Below are 16,045 nucleotides of genomic sequence, written 5' to 3'. Positions count from 1 at the left end.
ACTCTGGCCCCCTTTGCTTTCAAAATGGTCCATAGAGAAATTTTTTCCATGTTGGAGAAATTTTAATTTCTTGATTCATTATCTCAAAACATGAATTTTTATCCATACACATTTGTTATTGAAAGTATTAACTCTATGCATGTGTTTGTTCATTAGCGAAATTACTAATTCATACATTCATTTAGTAAATACTTAAGTGCGTTTTGTATGGCAGGTGCTATGCTAAGTGCTGGAGATACACTGGCAGTTAAAACTAGATCAAATACCAGATTTTGTGGAGCTTGCAGTCCAGTTGATGAGACAGACATTAATCAGATAATCACATGGTTTGCTGTGTACAGTAGACCCCCCGCCCCTTATCTGTAGGGGATACATTCTAAGACTCAGTGGACACCTGAAACCGTGCATAGGGTTATACCGAGCTCCATTTTTACTATGTATTTTCTTATACATATATACCTCTGATGAAGTCTAATGTATAAATTAGGCACAGTAAGAAACTAACAACAACGATAATAAAATGGAACAATTGTAACAATATACAATGAAACAGTATACTGTAATGAAAGTTATGTGAATGTGTTCTCCCTCTCCACCTAGGCACTCACCCTCCTTATGAAATGATAGGGTGCCTACATGATAAGATGACGTGAGGTGGGGGATGTGGGCGCGGGGACATAGCGTTAGGCTACTACTGACCTTCTGATGATCACCTGCGTCCGGACCGCGGTTGAGCGGGGTCACTGAAACCGTGGAAAGCAAAACTGCAGGTTAGGGTGGAGACTAATTATAGGCTGAAGTCAGGGAGGTTCCTCTGAGGAGATGACATGGAGGTGAGCTCTGGAGAACGAAAGCTCAGTGGACTCAGGTGACCAGGTGAGGTGGGGTTGCAGCTTTGAGTCGGTGATGGATATTTATTTCAAGGTCATTAAGATTTTGGCATTTTATATTATCATGGGAAAAGGAAAAAGCCCAATATGCTGACTTAACCAAGTGTTGGAGGTCATCCAGTAGTTTAGAAGCAGAGCCAAATTTATAGTGGACTTGAAGTCGAGTCTTGAACGGCAGGGGGACAGCTGTGGTTCTGTTTGGAGCCTTGTTGGCTGGGCCGCTGGGGGTTAACAATATTTGGAAGCTCCGTCCAGGTAAAATGAAGCATAAGCAGGGCCACACCAAGCATAAAGCTCTGGGCGTTTGTGCTGCTTCTCCCGTGTGGATTTTCCCCGACATTTCGGGTCCTTTCTAAGAAGGTGAGCAGCCGTGCCAGGAAACTCACTGGTATGAATAGAAAACTCCACATGGAAACCTCATTCTCAGAAGCAGCAACCTTAATAAATGCAGAGGAGAAATTGCAGAGGTGAGATTGTCTCTTTGGCACTAATCTCAGTCTTGATTCAATACCTGCTCCACAAGCATCAGCCAACCCTAGGTGGAAGGATTGTGCCCCTAGCGTCCAGATGGGAAGCGAGAATCTATCTACCCAACAAGAGCCTGTCCTACAACATTTTGGAGCAAACACCAGCTTAGAACAGATCTCTCCTTGTACAATGAATGAAAACCAACAACAATAACGTGAGAAATGTGAAAAGATGCTGTATCCTAACATTCAGCTATATCCTACAAGAGGTAAAAAGGAATATTTAGAAGGTAATTTATTGCAGGAAAACAAATATGGTTTAAATTACATTTGCTTTGGCTATGATGAAATTGAAGAAAACATTGAGTATATGAATATAACAAGATGAGATGAAAAAGGCTTAGAAGTTAGGGCAAGTATGTAAACAAATGATGTAATAGCAGGATTTTGATAGTGTGATGGACAGAATTAATGTTGTGAGGGGCGCCTGGGAGGCTCAGTCATTAAGCGTCTGCCTTCGGCTCAGGTCATGATCTCAGGGTCCTGGGATCGAGCCCCGCATCATGCTCCCTGCTCGGCGGGAAGCCTGCTTCTCCCTCTCCCGCTCCCCCTGCTTGTGTTCCCTCTCTCGCTGTCTCTCTCTCTGTCAAATAAATAAATAAAATCTTAAAAAAAAAAAAAAAAGAATTAATGTTGTGAAAACTGAATCCATGACACAGAATATAAAGAAATGAAAAATGTTCTGTTTTGTTTATGCTTACTCTCCTTTCTGTTATTTTTTGCTTTATTCCTTTATCATGTTTATATTTTTTGGGTATGGCTCAATTTTTGGTATATTTCTTTATTTTTTGGTACTTTTCTCTACAGACCATATTTTGCTTGAATTCCTTGTCTCTGGAGATTTTGAAAGTTTAAGTTCTATTGTTAAAAATTCCCACTGGATTTTTTCTAAAGATTTTTAAAGAAAATTTTTGGCTTTGCTTTTGACTTTGTGACCATATTTCCAACAGTCATTTATACCATTGATGTCTAATAGAACTTTCTGTAATTATGGAAATTTTCTGTATTTGCACTAATGCAGTAGCCACTAACCACCCGTGTGCACAGCAAAGTGCTTGCAATGTGGCTGGTGTTAAGGTTATAGTCATATTATGAGGTAGATAAAAATCTAACTTACATGATACAGATCTCTACAAGTGACCATATTCCTTTGATTACTTTATCTGCAACACACTAGAATTTATACAAATATCTCCTCCTTTCCCCATGAATTATGGAGACTCTTTGCCTAGATGTTCACTGGTAGGGTTTCTTTTTTTATTATTTTATTTAGATTCAATTAGCCAGCGTACAGTACATCATTAGTTTTTGGTGTAGTGTTCGAAGATTCATCAGTTGCCTATAACACCCAGTGCTCATCACATCACGTGCCCTCCTTAATGCCCGTCGCCCAGTTGCCCCATCCCCCCACCCAGCTCCCTTTCCACAGCCCTCAGTTTGTTTCCTGGAGTCAAGAGTCTCTCATGGTTTGTCTCCCTCTCTGATTTTTTCCCATTCAGTTTTCCCTCCCTTCCCCTATGATCCTCTGTGCTATTTCTTATATTCCACATATGAGTGAAACCATATGAGAATTATCTTTCTCTGATTGACTTATTTCACTTAGCATAATACCCTCCAGTTCTGTCCATCTCGATGTAAATGCTAGTTATTCATCCTTTCTGATGGCTGAGTAATATTCCACCGTATATATGAACTACTTCTTCTTTATCCATTCATCTGTTGAAGGATATCTTGGCTCCTTCCACAGGTTGGCTCACTGGTAGGGTTTCATAAACTCCTGCTCATCCACCAAGATTCAGCTCAAGTAACACCTTCTCAGGAAACGCTCCTCACTTCCCACACTGAGGGTTGTTGTCTTTCTCTTTGAGCACTTAGCGCCCCCTTGAAATCATGTGTTTTCCTTTCTCTTGTAACTAGAGTAATCTTCTTGAGGGCTGTGACTAAATCAGGCTTGGTGAATCTTTACATTGCTGAACCTGCAAAAACCCTGGCTAACTCTGGAAAACTCAGTGGATCTGAACGTCAGCCATTTAGCAGTGACCTACACAAGGCCATTGTCATTTAACCAGGGAGACGCTCCTGCCATTTTTAGTCAAGGAATTGTGAGTTTGCTATCAGGTCTTCCATCCATGGATGTGCAGAATGTCCCGGTTTCTCTCTTTACCTGGGGTGACATGCCACCCATGGGTGGCCCAGAGCATGCAGACCGCCACCAGTCCCAGAAGGAGTGAGATAAAAACAACATGCTGGCTTCTTTCATGACTGACTTTTGTAGCTGTCAAATAGTATTTCTTGTGGGAGTTTGTTTAAAGCCTATGCCCCTAAAATGTGGTCTGGGTAATATTCTTGATGAGTTGTTGGCACAAAACCTTTGTTTTTCTATGTGAAATGGCTAACCATGGATGGAAGTAAATCACTGAGAAAAGTCAAAAAAGAATTTTTTAAAACTTGGTATCATTAAACTTGAAAATCTATGCTTATTTTTTCCTTGGAAAGAAAAGTCCACTGTGGATTGTCAAATATGAATGCTTTGAATATGGTTTGAGGTATGTTGAAATTAAGAGCTTCTGAAGACTATTTTGCGGTTAAAGTAGCCTACACGGACCTACTTTAAAATAGTAAGGAGAGGGGCGCCTGGGTGGCTCAGTTGGTTAAGTGTCTGCCTTTGGCTCAGGCCATGATCCCAGGGTCCTGGGATCGAGCCCCATGTCCGGCTCCCTGCTCGGCGGGAGCCTGCTTCTCCCTCTCCCTCTCCCCCTCCCTCTGCTTGTACTCTCTCATGCTCTCTCTGTCTGTCAAATAAATAAAATCCTTAAAAAATAAAATAAAAAAATTGTAAGAAGCATCATGCAAATGCAGGGTACTTTGCTCCATTGTGGTGAGTGCAAGTAAAGCTGTTTGCATTGTAAGAGTATCTGAAGGTTGAGGATTTTAATGATGCTTTGTTGTTATATTGTTTATAAAAGAATTCTTTTCCCTTTAAGCAGTGTAAGTCATTATGAGCATAAAGAATCTTGGTTGTGTGGACATGCATTCTTCTAGAATGCATTTCTCTATCTCACCACTGTTAACATTTTGGGTCAGATCATTCTGTGTGGTGGGGGGCTGTCCTGGGCACGGAAGGATGTTTAGCAGCCTCCCTGGCCCGCACCCCTCACACCCTCCTTGCCTTAGTTGCAATAACCAAAAATATTCAGGTGTTCCCTGGGGGACAAACCTGATGGGGTGAGAAGTAACGTTCTAGAACATTTGTTGCAATGTGTGGACCTGGAAGTTAATAATCTGTAACATTTGACTGCAGGCCTTTGTTCCTGCAGCCTTGAGATGCCCTGAGGCAGTTTTCATAAATACCGCTTACAGGAATGCCAGCCCCTGGTACCGGCTGCTTGGCAAGGACTCGCCATCGAGACCCTGAATTGCCTTGGGTTTTGAAGCCACAACGGGACAACTTCTTTGGATGCAGGTTGGATTTATTCATGTATCAGAATAATTGACATTTAAAAAAAATTTATGCTTGTATTAAAAAAAAAAATCCAGCAGTATGGAAATCTACAAAGAAAACTACAAATCAGGGCGCCTGGGTGGCTCAGTTGGTTAAGCGACTGCCTTCGGCTCAGGTCATGATCCTGGAGTCCCGGGATCGAGTCCCACATCGGGCTCCCTGCTCGGTGGGGAGTCTGCTTCTCCCTCTGATCCTCCCCCTCTCATGCTTTCTGTCTCCCATTCTCTCTCAGATAAATAAATAAAATCTTAAAAAAAAAAAAGAAAACTACAAATCACCCCTATCCCACTTTCTAGAAATAGCTAGTGTTTGCATTTGGTAAATAGCTTTTCTGGACATTTTCAAACACATATACAAATAGGATTTTGCATAGGACAAATAAATCGATGTAGTTCTATAGAAACGCTATCCCATGATGTATGCCATTTTAAATTAGAAATATTTAATTTCTATGAATTTAACAGATGATAAGGAAATGAAGTGAAGGACTTGCAAAACCTGGGCTGAATGCTTCACAGAAAGATAAATCATGTCCTCAGAGACATTCCTAAGAATGAGATTATGAGCAACATGAGGACTTTGGAGTTACTGTGTTTAAAAACTTCATGATTAAATTTCAGACCATATTACTTAACTTTCCTATGACTTTCCTCCATTCACCTCCCAGTTTTTATTATAGTTTTATTAGTTTAATATAGTATATGTTCTGTCCTACAACCTTAACGTTCCTGTTGTTTATTTATGTGGATTAAAGACTCACCACCATTCCTTTTATATGACTTCTACTATCCTGTTTTTTAAAATTTTGAATCATCTCTTGGCTAGATTTCTTCATCGACTTTTAAAGGAAAGGCTCCATTTTCTGAGCTTTTTTTTTAAAAAAATATTTGAAAATGTTAGTGTTGCCTTTATTCTTTCTATTTTATTGTAAAATATACATGACCTAAAATTCACCATCTTAAACATTTTTAAGTGTATAGTGCAGTGGCTTTAAGTATATTCACATCATTATGGAACCATCCCCATCCCAGAACTTTTTCATCTTACAAAACTAGAAGCCTGTCCCCATTAAAAAAACATTTCCCCATTCTTTCCTCCCCCGCCCCAGACCCTGGCAACCACCATTCCACTTTCTGTCTCTATGAATTGTCTATTCTACATACTTCATAAGTGGAATCATACAGTATTTGTCTTTTATTTACTTATTTTTTTGGTCTGGCTTATTTCGCTAAGTATAATGGTCTTCAGGCTTCATCCATGTTGTAGCATGTGCCGGAATTTCATTTCTTTTTAAGGCCAAATAATATTCCATTGTACGGATATATCAAGTTTTGTTTATCCATTCATGCGTCCATGGACATCTGGGTTGTTTCTGTCTTTTGGCTGTTTTGAATAATGCTGCTATGGACACGGGAGTACAAATATCTGTTTGAGTCCCTGCTTTCAGTTCTCCTGGATATAGACCCAGAAATAGGATTGCTGGATCCCATGGTAATTCTATCTGATTTCTCACCAGCAAAGTACAAGTGTTCCCATTTTTTCACATCCTCTTCCAAACTTGTTTTTTTTTTGTTTGTTTCTTTTTCTGGTTTTGTAAAAAAATAACAGTCATCCTATGGGTATGAGGTGGTGTCTCATTGTGGTTCTCCTTTTTTTCCTAATGATGAGTGATGTTGAGCATCTTTTCTTGTGTTTATTGGCCATCTGTATATCTTCTTTGGAGAAATGTTGATTCATGTCCTTTGCCCAATTTTTATTTATTTATTTTAAAAAATTTTTATTTTATTTAAATTCAGTTAATTAACATATAGTGTATTATTGGTTTCAGAGGTGGAGTTCGGTGATTCATCAGTCTTATATAATACCCAGTGCTCATTACATCACGTGCCCTCCTTAATGCCCATCACCCAGTTACCCCAGCCCCCACCCCCTCCCCTCCAGCAACCCTCAGTTTGTTTCGTATGGTTAAGAGTCTCTTATGGTTTCTCCCTCTCTGATTCTGTCTTGTTTTACTTTTCCCTCCCTTCCCCTATGATCCTTTGTTTTGTTTCTTAAATTCCCCATATGAGTGAGATCATATGATTTTTTTTTAAGATTTTATTTATTTATTTGACAGAGAGAGACACAGTGAGAGAGGGAACACAAGCAGGGGGAGTGGGAGAGGGAGAAGCAGGCTTCCTGCCGAGCAGGGAGCCTGATGCGGGGCTCGATCCCAGGACCCTGAGATCATGACCCGAGCCGAAGGCAGACACTTAACGACTGAGCCACCCAGGCGCCCCGAGATCATATGATATTGTCTTTCTCTGATTGACTTATTTCCTTTTGCCCAATTTTTAATTGGGTGTTTCTTTTTTTGGTTGTTGAGCTGTTCTTAATATATTCTGGATATCAATCCCTTATATGATATATAATTTATAAATATTTCCTCCCTTTCTGTGTATTACCTTTTTACTCTGTTAATAGTGTCCTTTGATGCATAAAAGTTTTAAATTTTGATGAAGTGCCTTTATTCTTGAATATGTCTTGGCTGAGTGTAATATCTTCTTGGATGGTACTTTTTTTTTTTTTTTTTTTAGTTCTGTAGGTATTGCTTCCCTGGTCTTCTGTCATGAAGTGTTGCTGTGGAGAAGGCAGACTTTTCCCCTTTCAGGCAACTTGCTTTTACTGCGTGAATGCCTCAGAATTTCTCCCTATCTACATCCTCTAAGGAGTGTTCCCCCCTTTCCATCAATTAGGAAAAAAAAAATCTAAAGAAAAAAAATGTAGAGACTAACATAACAGACTCATGTGTACCCACCACCCAGAATTAACTAATATTAATGGTTTGCCATATTTGGGTCACAGAATTTTTTTAATCAGTATTTTACATGTATCTAGTTTAAGAAGCTTCTTGGGTTGGGTTCTGAGAGGCAGAGCTGAGATGAGGATTCATGTCCAGGTGATTTATTTGGGAAGTATTTCTAGTGGAGCCTAATAAGGGAGTGAGAAAAGCAAGACAGGGAAGGGAAAAGGAAGGAGCACAGCAAAGGTGGGATTTCAGGTAGAGTCCCAGCCTCTGCCTTGTTCTGCCGGGAGCTCTGGAGCATACATCACCCTGCAGAATTGGTCTTGCCTCAAGGCAAGGGAGCTGGGCCTGCATCTAAAGTTTGAAATATATTAGTGTGCATATATTATCCTCCATCCTCTTTTTTTTTAGTGCCTTCAGACTCTGTAATGATGCTCCACATTTCATTCTTGGGATTGATTGTTGTGACTTTTCTTTCTCTTTTTTCTTCCATAGTCTTGCCAAGGAACTTTATCAGTTTTGTTTGTCTTTATAGTAAACCAGTGTTTAGATTTGTTGATCCTATTTTTTTCTATTTTTGTTTTCTAATTCATAATTGCTGTTCACATCTTTATTATTTTCCTTCTACTTTCTGTGGGGTTTCATTTGCTGCCATTTTTCTAATGTCTTGAAATAATTTGAGATCATTGATTTTTTCAACTTTCTTCTTTTCAAATATGTATGTTTAAAACTACAAATTTCCTATATTTTCTACTAGGAATTTTATGGTTTTAGGTCTCACATTTAGGTCTTTAATCCATTTTTTAAAAGATTTTATTCATTTGTTTGACAGAGAGAGAGGGGGGAGAAAGAATGAGCAGGGGGAGCGGCAGGCAGAGGGGGAAGCAGGCTCCCCACTGAGCAAGGAGCCCAGTGTGGGACTCAATCCCAGGACCCTGGGATCATGACCTGAGCCAAAGGCAGACACTTAACCGACTGAGCCACCCAGGCATCCCGGTCTTTAATCCATTTTTAGTTTATTTTTGTGTATGCTGTAATAAAGTGGTCCAGTTTCATTCTTTTGCATGAGGCTGTCCAGTTTTCCCAACACCATTTGTTGAAGAAACTGTCTTTTTCGCATTAGATATTCTTTTTTCTTTCTCAAAGAGTAATTGACTGTATAATTGTGGGTTCATTTCTGGGCTCTCTATTCTGTTACATTGATCTATGTTTGTGCTTTTGTGCTAGGACCATGCTGTTCTGATTACTATAGCTTTGTAGTGTATCTTGAAATCTGGGATTGCAGGGAGGGAGCCTGCTTAAGATTCTCTCTCTCCCTCTCCCTCTGCACCCCCCTCTTAAAAAAAAAAAGAATGTCTCTTTTAAACAGAATATAATTGAATTTTCAAATTTCACCCTGATGATCTTTTAATTGGCACATTTATTCTATTTGGATTTATTGCAATTATTGATATATTTGCACTTAAATCTTTCATTTTACTATGTGCTTTTAAATTGTACTCTTCTTATCTATGTTCTTTTTTCTCTCCATTTTGCTTTCTTTTGGATTGACTGAATATGTGTCCTTAATGTATGTTTTCTCATCTATTAATTTGGAAATTATAACTCTTTTCTCTTCTTTTAGTGGTAACACTAGAGATCAAAACATGTATCCTTGACTTATGGAAGTCAGTTATAAATTTGTCCTTTCATCTTCTTCCTAGATGGTGCAAGGATCTCAGGATATTGAATGTTATCCACCACTCTTCTGACTCATACACCATTGTTGTCACGTAGCTTAATTACATATACGTATTTTAAACCCCACAAGCCATTATAATTGCTGTTTATGTAGTTGCTCTTTATTTAGATTTACCCACATTTGCCATTCCTATTTTGACTCTTCATTTCTTCATGCATCTCCAAGCTTCCTTTAACCCTAAAAACACCTTTTATGGGGCACCTGGGTGGCTCAATCTTTTAAGCGTCTGTCTTTGGCTCAGGTCATGATCCTGGGGTCCTGGGATTGAGCCTCACATCAGGTATCCTTTTTAGCGGGGAACCTACTTCTCCATATCCCTCTGCCCCTCCCACTCCTTGTGCTCTCTCTCTCTCTCTCTCTTCCAAACGAATAAATAAAAAATCTTTTAAAAATCCCACCTTTTACTATTTCCTTTAAGACTGGTCTGCTGTTGATGAATTCTCTATTTTTATCTGTCTGAAAATGTCTTTTTTTTGAAAATGTCTTTATTTCATTCATAGAGGATATTTTTTCTTTTCTAGTTGTCCTCAGTGGGGTGTTGATCCATATTACCTAGCGCTCCATAACTGTCCAACAGACTTTTATAATTGGCAGCATTTAGTTTTCCTTGCTAGTCAGTCTTACCTGATGTTATGTTGGACATGCTTCACAATGACTTACCCAAGTATTGTAGATAATATCCTATTGAATCTTTCTTCATGTGAAGTACCTTTATATTTAGGAATTTCTTTTTAACCAAAAGTTAAAGCAAAACAAAGCCCTCATAGTATTTGGGCATTTTTATTTATGTATCTTGCTATAGTTGGAGAGGAACTGGTTATGGTTCTTTTCTAATTTGTTTAGTAGCTATGAAAATTGCACTGATGGAGAGAAACATTACCTAGATGTTCTAATCCATAACATAGGATTGTGTAGGGGTTGTTACAGAGAGGTGAACCTCAGTGATTCCTAGGCTTCCTGTGGACCATGGTGTCCCATGTGTTAGTGCCAGCATACATACGTCCCAAAGTACGATTTGTCTACACTCTGGAAACTTTCATTTGAGTTTTTAAAATACACTAATATTTTATATTTGAAATACCCCAGAGAGAAAGCCCATGGTGCAAAGAGAATAGAGTTTAGAGAACAAGCATCATGGAATAACTTCTTAGATTCTGTTTCTGTGTGCACATTGCTGAACTCACTGTCCAGTGAAGATGGCAAAGTGCCCTTTGTTTTTTATTTTAAAGTTATTAGTGTCTATGTTTCTTACTTTCTAGAGCATGATATTGTTCTGTAGCAAGATTGTAAAGAATCTGACATCAGTTAGAGATACACTTGCCTATTGATTACCTTCAAACCGACAGTCATTCATTACCAACAAGCTCTCAGTTTAGCCCCCAGGGGCCAGGGAAATAGTGTGAATCCTCATAGTGGCTGGATGAGATCTGTGCAAATTGGAGGGAGGGCACATGCCCCTTAAAAATCGTGTGGCTATGTCTTGGCTGTTGTAAATAATGCTGCAATAAATATAGATGAATGAATCAAGAAGATGTGGAATATTACTTAGCTATAAAAAAGAATGAAATCTTGCCATTTGCAATGACATGAGTGGAGGTAGAGAGTATTATGCTAAGCAAAATAAGTCACTCAGAGAAAGACAAATACCATATGATCTCACTCATATGTGGAATTTAAGAAACAAAACAAATGAGCAAAGGGGAAAAAAGAGAGAAAGAGAGATGAACCAAGAAATAGACTCTTTGAATATAGGGAACCAACTGCTGGTTACTAGAGGGGGAGGTAGGTGAGTAGATGGGGGAAACAGGTGATGGGGACTAAGGAGTGCACTTGTTGTGATGAGAACTGGGTGTTGTATGGAAGTGTTGAATCACTAAATTCTGTCCCTAAAACTAGTATCAGACTGTATGTTAATTATACTTGAAAAAAAATCGTGTGGCCATGCTTCATTTGAATTATTGCCATGATGGGATGTGGGTCCTATATTGTTTTCCTCTTTTCTTTTCCTGAGAAGTCAGAAATATAGATTGTTATGTAAAATCTCCGTATTTTTAAACATTAGCCAATGAGTACTTTTTGGGGGTAAGATATGCAATTATAGTTAAATAAATCAGATTTGCAGGCCAGGCTCCTCCCAGGACCACAGGTTCGCTCCCTTTATCTTAGTGGGTATCCGGGTGCTGCTTATGTCCGGGACACAGGGCATTAGGAGTCTCACCTCGAGGGCGGGGTTTTCAGGTGGTTGAGGCCTGAGTGAGATTCACATGTGCCACAAGCCACTTAGTACGGAAGCCCCAGAGTCACCCCAGCACCTCCTTTCTCCCTGCGATCTGGGCAGCTGACAGGTCCTGTTGATTCTAGTTCCTGAAGACCTCATGTCTAAGATAGTCAATCTGAAAAGTTCTCATCACAAGAAAATAAAATGTTTTGTAACGATATATGGTGACGGATGTTAACTAGGCTCATTGTGCTGATCATTTTATAGTATAGACAAATATCGAATCATTATGTTACACACCTGAAACTAATATGTTCTATATCAGTTATATCTCAATACAAAGGTAAACAGATGAACAAACAACGCAAACCTCCATGTCTGTGCCCTCCTCTTGCAGACCCTGGTGGCCTCCAGCTCTGGGTTCTTGTCTCCTGCATGCCCTGTGGGCTGTCCTCCTGCAATCCTTCCCCGCATCCTGGCCAGAGTAATTTTTCCAAAATAACAATTTGCCGAAGTCTCTCCCCTGCTTAAAGACATTCCAGTGAGTCAGTAAGTTACAGTGCTGGAAAGCTCCCCTTGGCCCTTCAGATCTTCTCTCCACTGCCCACCACCCGTGCTGCACCCACCCAGGAGTCGGGCCTGTGCGGACTGCCTCAGTACTCTCCCGTGTCCCCTGGCTCCGCTGAGCACTGCAGGGCATTGGAGACAGGGAGGAGGGCAGTGTATTTGCTTCCGCGGCTCTCACTGTAGGGTTGATGTGAGCTGTAATTCTTAGCCACGGCCTTAGTGCCTGTCAGGCAGCCTTTACACAAAGCTGCCCTTGCCCCATCTCGTACGCGAAACCCAGGCAGACGGTGTGAATCACTGCACTCACAGAGCCTGCCTGGTACCAGCTCGGGGCGGGGGCCGCGTCAGCCCTGTGCTTTCCCTTTGCCCTGTCCACTCCTTAGTAAATCGTGTGTTTTTAGAATGCTCCTGAAATGGTCCCCATCTGAAGCTGCCCTCTGTGTCCCACTGGGCCCTGGGTCTCCTCCCTAACACAGTGGACTGGATTGCTGTATACAGAAGGTCGGCCTCACTCTCAGAAGTCTGGAAATGTTTTGTTGGTGTTCCTTCATCTGGACTTGGAGAAAACCTTAGTTGCCATGATTTGGGACATCTTCATAACAATTGTGGGAGATTTTTCTTTTACTAGAACAAGAGGTCCAGCCAACCCCCAAATTAGGAGTTTGCATAAAGGGTGTGGATGAGGAGGTAGAAAGCACATCATCAGGTCAGTCCATGCCTGGCTAACTCAGGAAGGGCACTAGATGAGGTGAGGAATCACAGAACTGGGGGCGGCCTCCCAGGTATTGGGGCCAGCAGGAAGAATCCAGGGAGGAAGAGGCTTCCTCAGAAGCTCTCCTGGACTATACCTACCCCAGGCTCAGGGAAGCCGGTCCTGCCTGGCTCTCCACTTGCTGGTCTCCTGCAGAGAGAGCTGCCACAGGAGGAGGGTCTTCGTGCCACTCTGGAGTGTGCCATGGGAAGCAGGACTTGGCAGATGTGTTTGTGTTTGGGGAACAGTCTGAGCCATGATGTGCTTGGATGTGGAATGTGGTGTGAGCCTGAGCTGGAGAAAGGGAGCTGGAGGATGAGGCAGAACAGGTCACAGAGAGCCAAGAGGTATAGAACGTGTATCCTGAGGGATCTGTAAAGGGTTTTAAGAAGGTGGTAAAATAACCAGGACCACATTGTTCTATACACAAGAGGTATAGAACGTGTATCCTGAGGGATCTGTAAAGGGTTTTAAGAAGGTGGTAAAATAACCAGGACCACATTGTTGGAGAGGGTCAACCAAATCCTGGAGGCCATTGACCATCCGGGTCATGAGTTGTGGATAGCCAGGCATCCTCCTTATCATGGTTTCAGTTACTGGAGGTCAACCACAGTCCTGAGGGAGACGAGCCTCCTCCTAACCAACGTCAGGAGGTCACTAGCAAGCTAATACTCCGTCACATGACCACATCCTTCACTCACTTCATCTCCTCACATAGGCATTGTGCCATCACACATCCTCACAAGAGGAAGGGGGGGTGAGAACAACACGATATTTTGAGGGGAACCGCATTCACATAATTTCTGTTCCATATATTGTTATAATCATTCTATTTTATTATGAATTATTGTTCATCTCTCTCTCTTTTTTTTAAAGATTTTATTTATTTTAGAGAGAGAGAGAGAGCACATGAGCGGGGGAAGGGGCAGAGGGAGAGGGAGAGAGAGAGAATCTCAAGCAGACTCCTTGCTGAGCGTGGAACCTGCCATGGGGCTCGATCTCATGACCCTGAGATCATGACCTGAGCCCAAATCAAAAGTTGGATGCTTAACCAACTGAGCCACCCAGGTGCCCCATTGTTTATCTCTTATTGTGCCTAGTGTATAAATTAAACTTTATCATAGATATGTATGTACAGGAAAAAACATTATATATATATATATATGGTTCAGTACTATTTGTGGTTTGAGGCTTCCACTGGGGGTCTTGGGATGTATCCCCCATGGATAAGGGGGACTACTGTATACACTTTCCAGTAGAGGAGCAATGAACTGAAAAGGGAGAGGTAAGATCCAGGGGTCTGGAGCATCTCTCAATAGTGCCTTGTGCACATCTGTAGATATGTCTGCATTTAATGTATTTTGGTTGAATTGAATTGTTGAGTTTGTGTGACAGGTTGAGTGACATTTTTATGTCATTTACCCAATGCATATATTTTTAAATTTTTTGTTGTTAAAGGCTGTGAGGTCATATTAACCTGAAATAATGTATTTACTGTCAACAAAGTCTGGGTCGTTTGTGATCTCCTTAAATAACCTTTGTGGTAACACTGGAATGAACATTTATTTGATGTCTGGGAAGTAATATCCCAGTGGAACTTATTTTATTTTGGGTTGTTTTTAATATGGAGCTGTTAATATAGCATTTCCAGTAAGTGACCTTATATGTGAAATCTGTGTTTAATTACTAACATTTTTGCAAGACTGGTAGAACTGTACTATTCATTATAAGTCACAGATTTAAGAACTTGTCAGGAAAATATTTTATGATTTGATTTATGCATGAGGATCCAAGAAAGGCAAGGAGTCCTCGAGTCTTTATGAGATTGTGAACACACTTATTCCTACAATATTCTTGGCTTTTTCCAGTCCTATTATATAATGAGTAAACAATATCTCTTTTGAATTTTTCATCCAAAAATATTCCCCAGCTAGAACTTAACTTAGGAAAATATGATTTCCTAAGAGATCTTTAAGGCTGATAGTTTTAACCAAACAGCATAAAGTGCATTTTGCTTCTCTAAATGTGTTCCCCTAGGTTTTCTTTTAGTGTTTTTTCCTCCTTAAAAAAAAAAAAGAACTTTTATTGGGTGTTTTATTGCATACACTGTACGTGTTCATTGTATAAAAGTGGGAACTGTAGATGAGCAAAGGGAAGAGACTAGAAAAGCATCTGATTCCATCACGGTTGCAAAAGAGAGATGAACCAAGAGTGAGACCCCACCTGCGATCACATCGCAGGAGGGGGGTTGATAGGGATGCGTGAGGGCCCACCTGCACCTCCAACAGATCTGATGTGTCCTTGGAAAGGGTGCATCCCTAACGAGGCTCTCCTAACCAGGTGGCAAGTGCTTCTGTGTCAGCGTCTTCTTGCTCCGGGGCCCTGTGTCTGTCGCTGTCAAGGCCCGACGGCTGATTCTTTGTCACCACGTCCCTTCAGCGCCTGGCACCTGCTGCTGGCTGTCCTGCAGCCCATCCAGGCCAGTCCTCCCTGGGGCACCAATTCGTGAACTTCAGAAGCCCTTGGTCTTTGTTCCTGTGTAGGGAAATTCACAAATGTGTCTGGGTCGTGAGCATCAGTCAAAGAATGGGTATCCCTTGTGTAATAAGCTAGATACAGCCAAATGCTTCTGAAAAACAGAAGCGTAGCTCTGCTTGCAACGTAAAGAGAGGGAAAAGGAGAAGTCCCCGTTGAGATGCCGGGAGAATGTTGTGGTCAGGCGAATCAGCCGCAGGTGCGTTCCATCCAAGACGCAAATTGCCCGCTGCCAGTGACCATAGGTCGGCTGCTGGCTTTGCTGGATTCCTGGTCACAGGTGCAGTGGGGCATCCGCGAAGAACATGCAGGCTTGTCAGGGTCAGACAGAAAGAGGCTCCCCCCACACCTGACGCGCCGGTTCCTCACCTGTCAAATGGGGCTGGTAGGACACAGCTCGAGGGTTTGTTGAGTTAGGACTGAGGAAGGACTTGTAGTTGAGAAGGGCTGTAGGAGAAGGACGGGCAAGCAGGGCTCGGTCTGTGCCTCAGTAGCGGGTGCTTTGTGCACGAGCGGCTCCTTTAGATTT

General features: G+C 41.3%; 1 protein-coding gene across 3 annotated transcripts in view; it reads left to right on the top strand.

The window, feature by feature from the left end:
- The window catches only part of ADAMTSL3 (ADAMTS like 3), a 344,500-nt gene that overhangs the window by 83,929 nt on the left and 244,526 nt on the right, over positions 1-16,045 (top strand). The window contains exon 1 of one of the 3 annotated variants that reach the window (XM_036072904.2): positions 4,851-4,880. The exons of the other annotated variants lie outside the window; for them this stretch is intronic. Within the exon in view, the coding sequence (XP_035928797.2) occupies positions 4,875-4,880 (6 nt within the window). The 5' untranslated portion in view covers positions 4,851-4,874. Of the gene's footprint in view, positions 1-4,850; positions 4,881-16,045 lie in introns of those variants that run through there. 3 annotated transcript variants of the gene reach the window in all.

This window comes from Halichoerus grypus, chromosome 8 (assembly GCF_964656455.1).
Source record: "Halichoerus grypus chromosome 8, mHalGry1.hap1.1, whole genome shotgun sequence".
Taxonomy (NCBI): Eukaryota; Metazoa; Chordata; class Mammalia; order Carnivora; family Phocidae; genus Halichoerus; species Halichoerus grypus.
The sequence above is the reverse complement of the archived record's forward strand: the minus strand, read 5'-3'. Positions and strand labels throughout refer to the sequence as shown.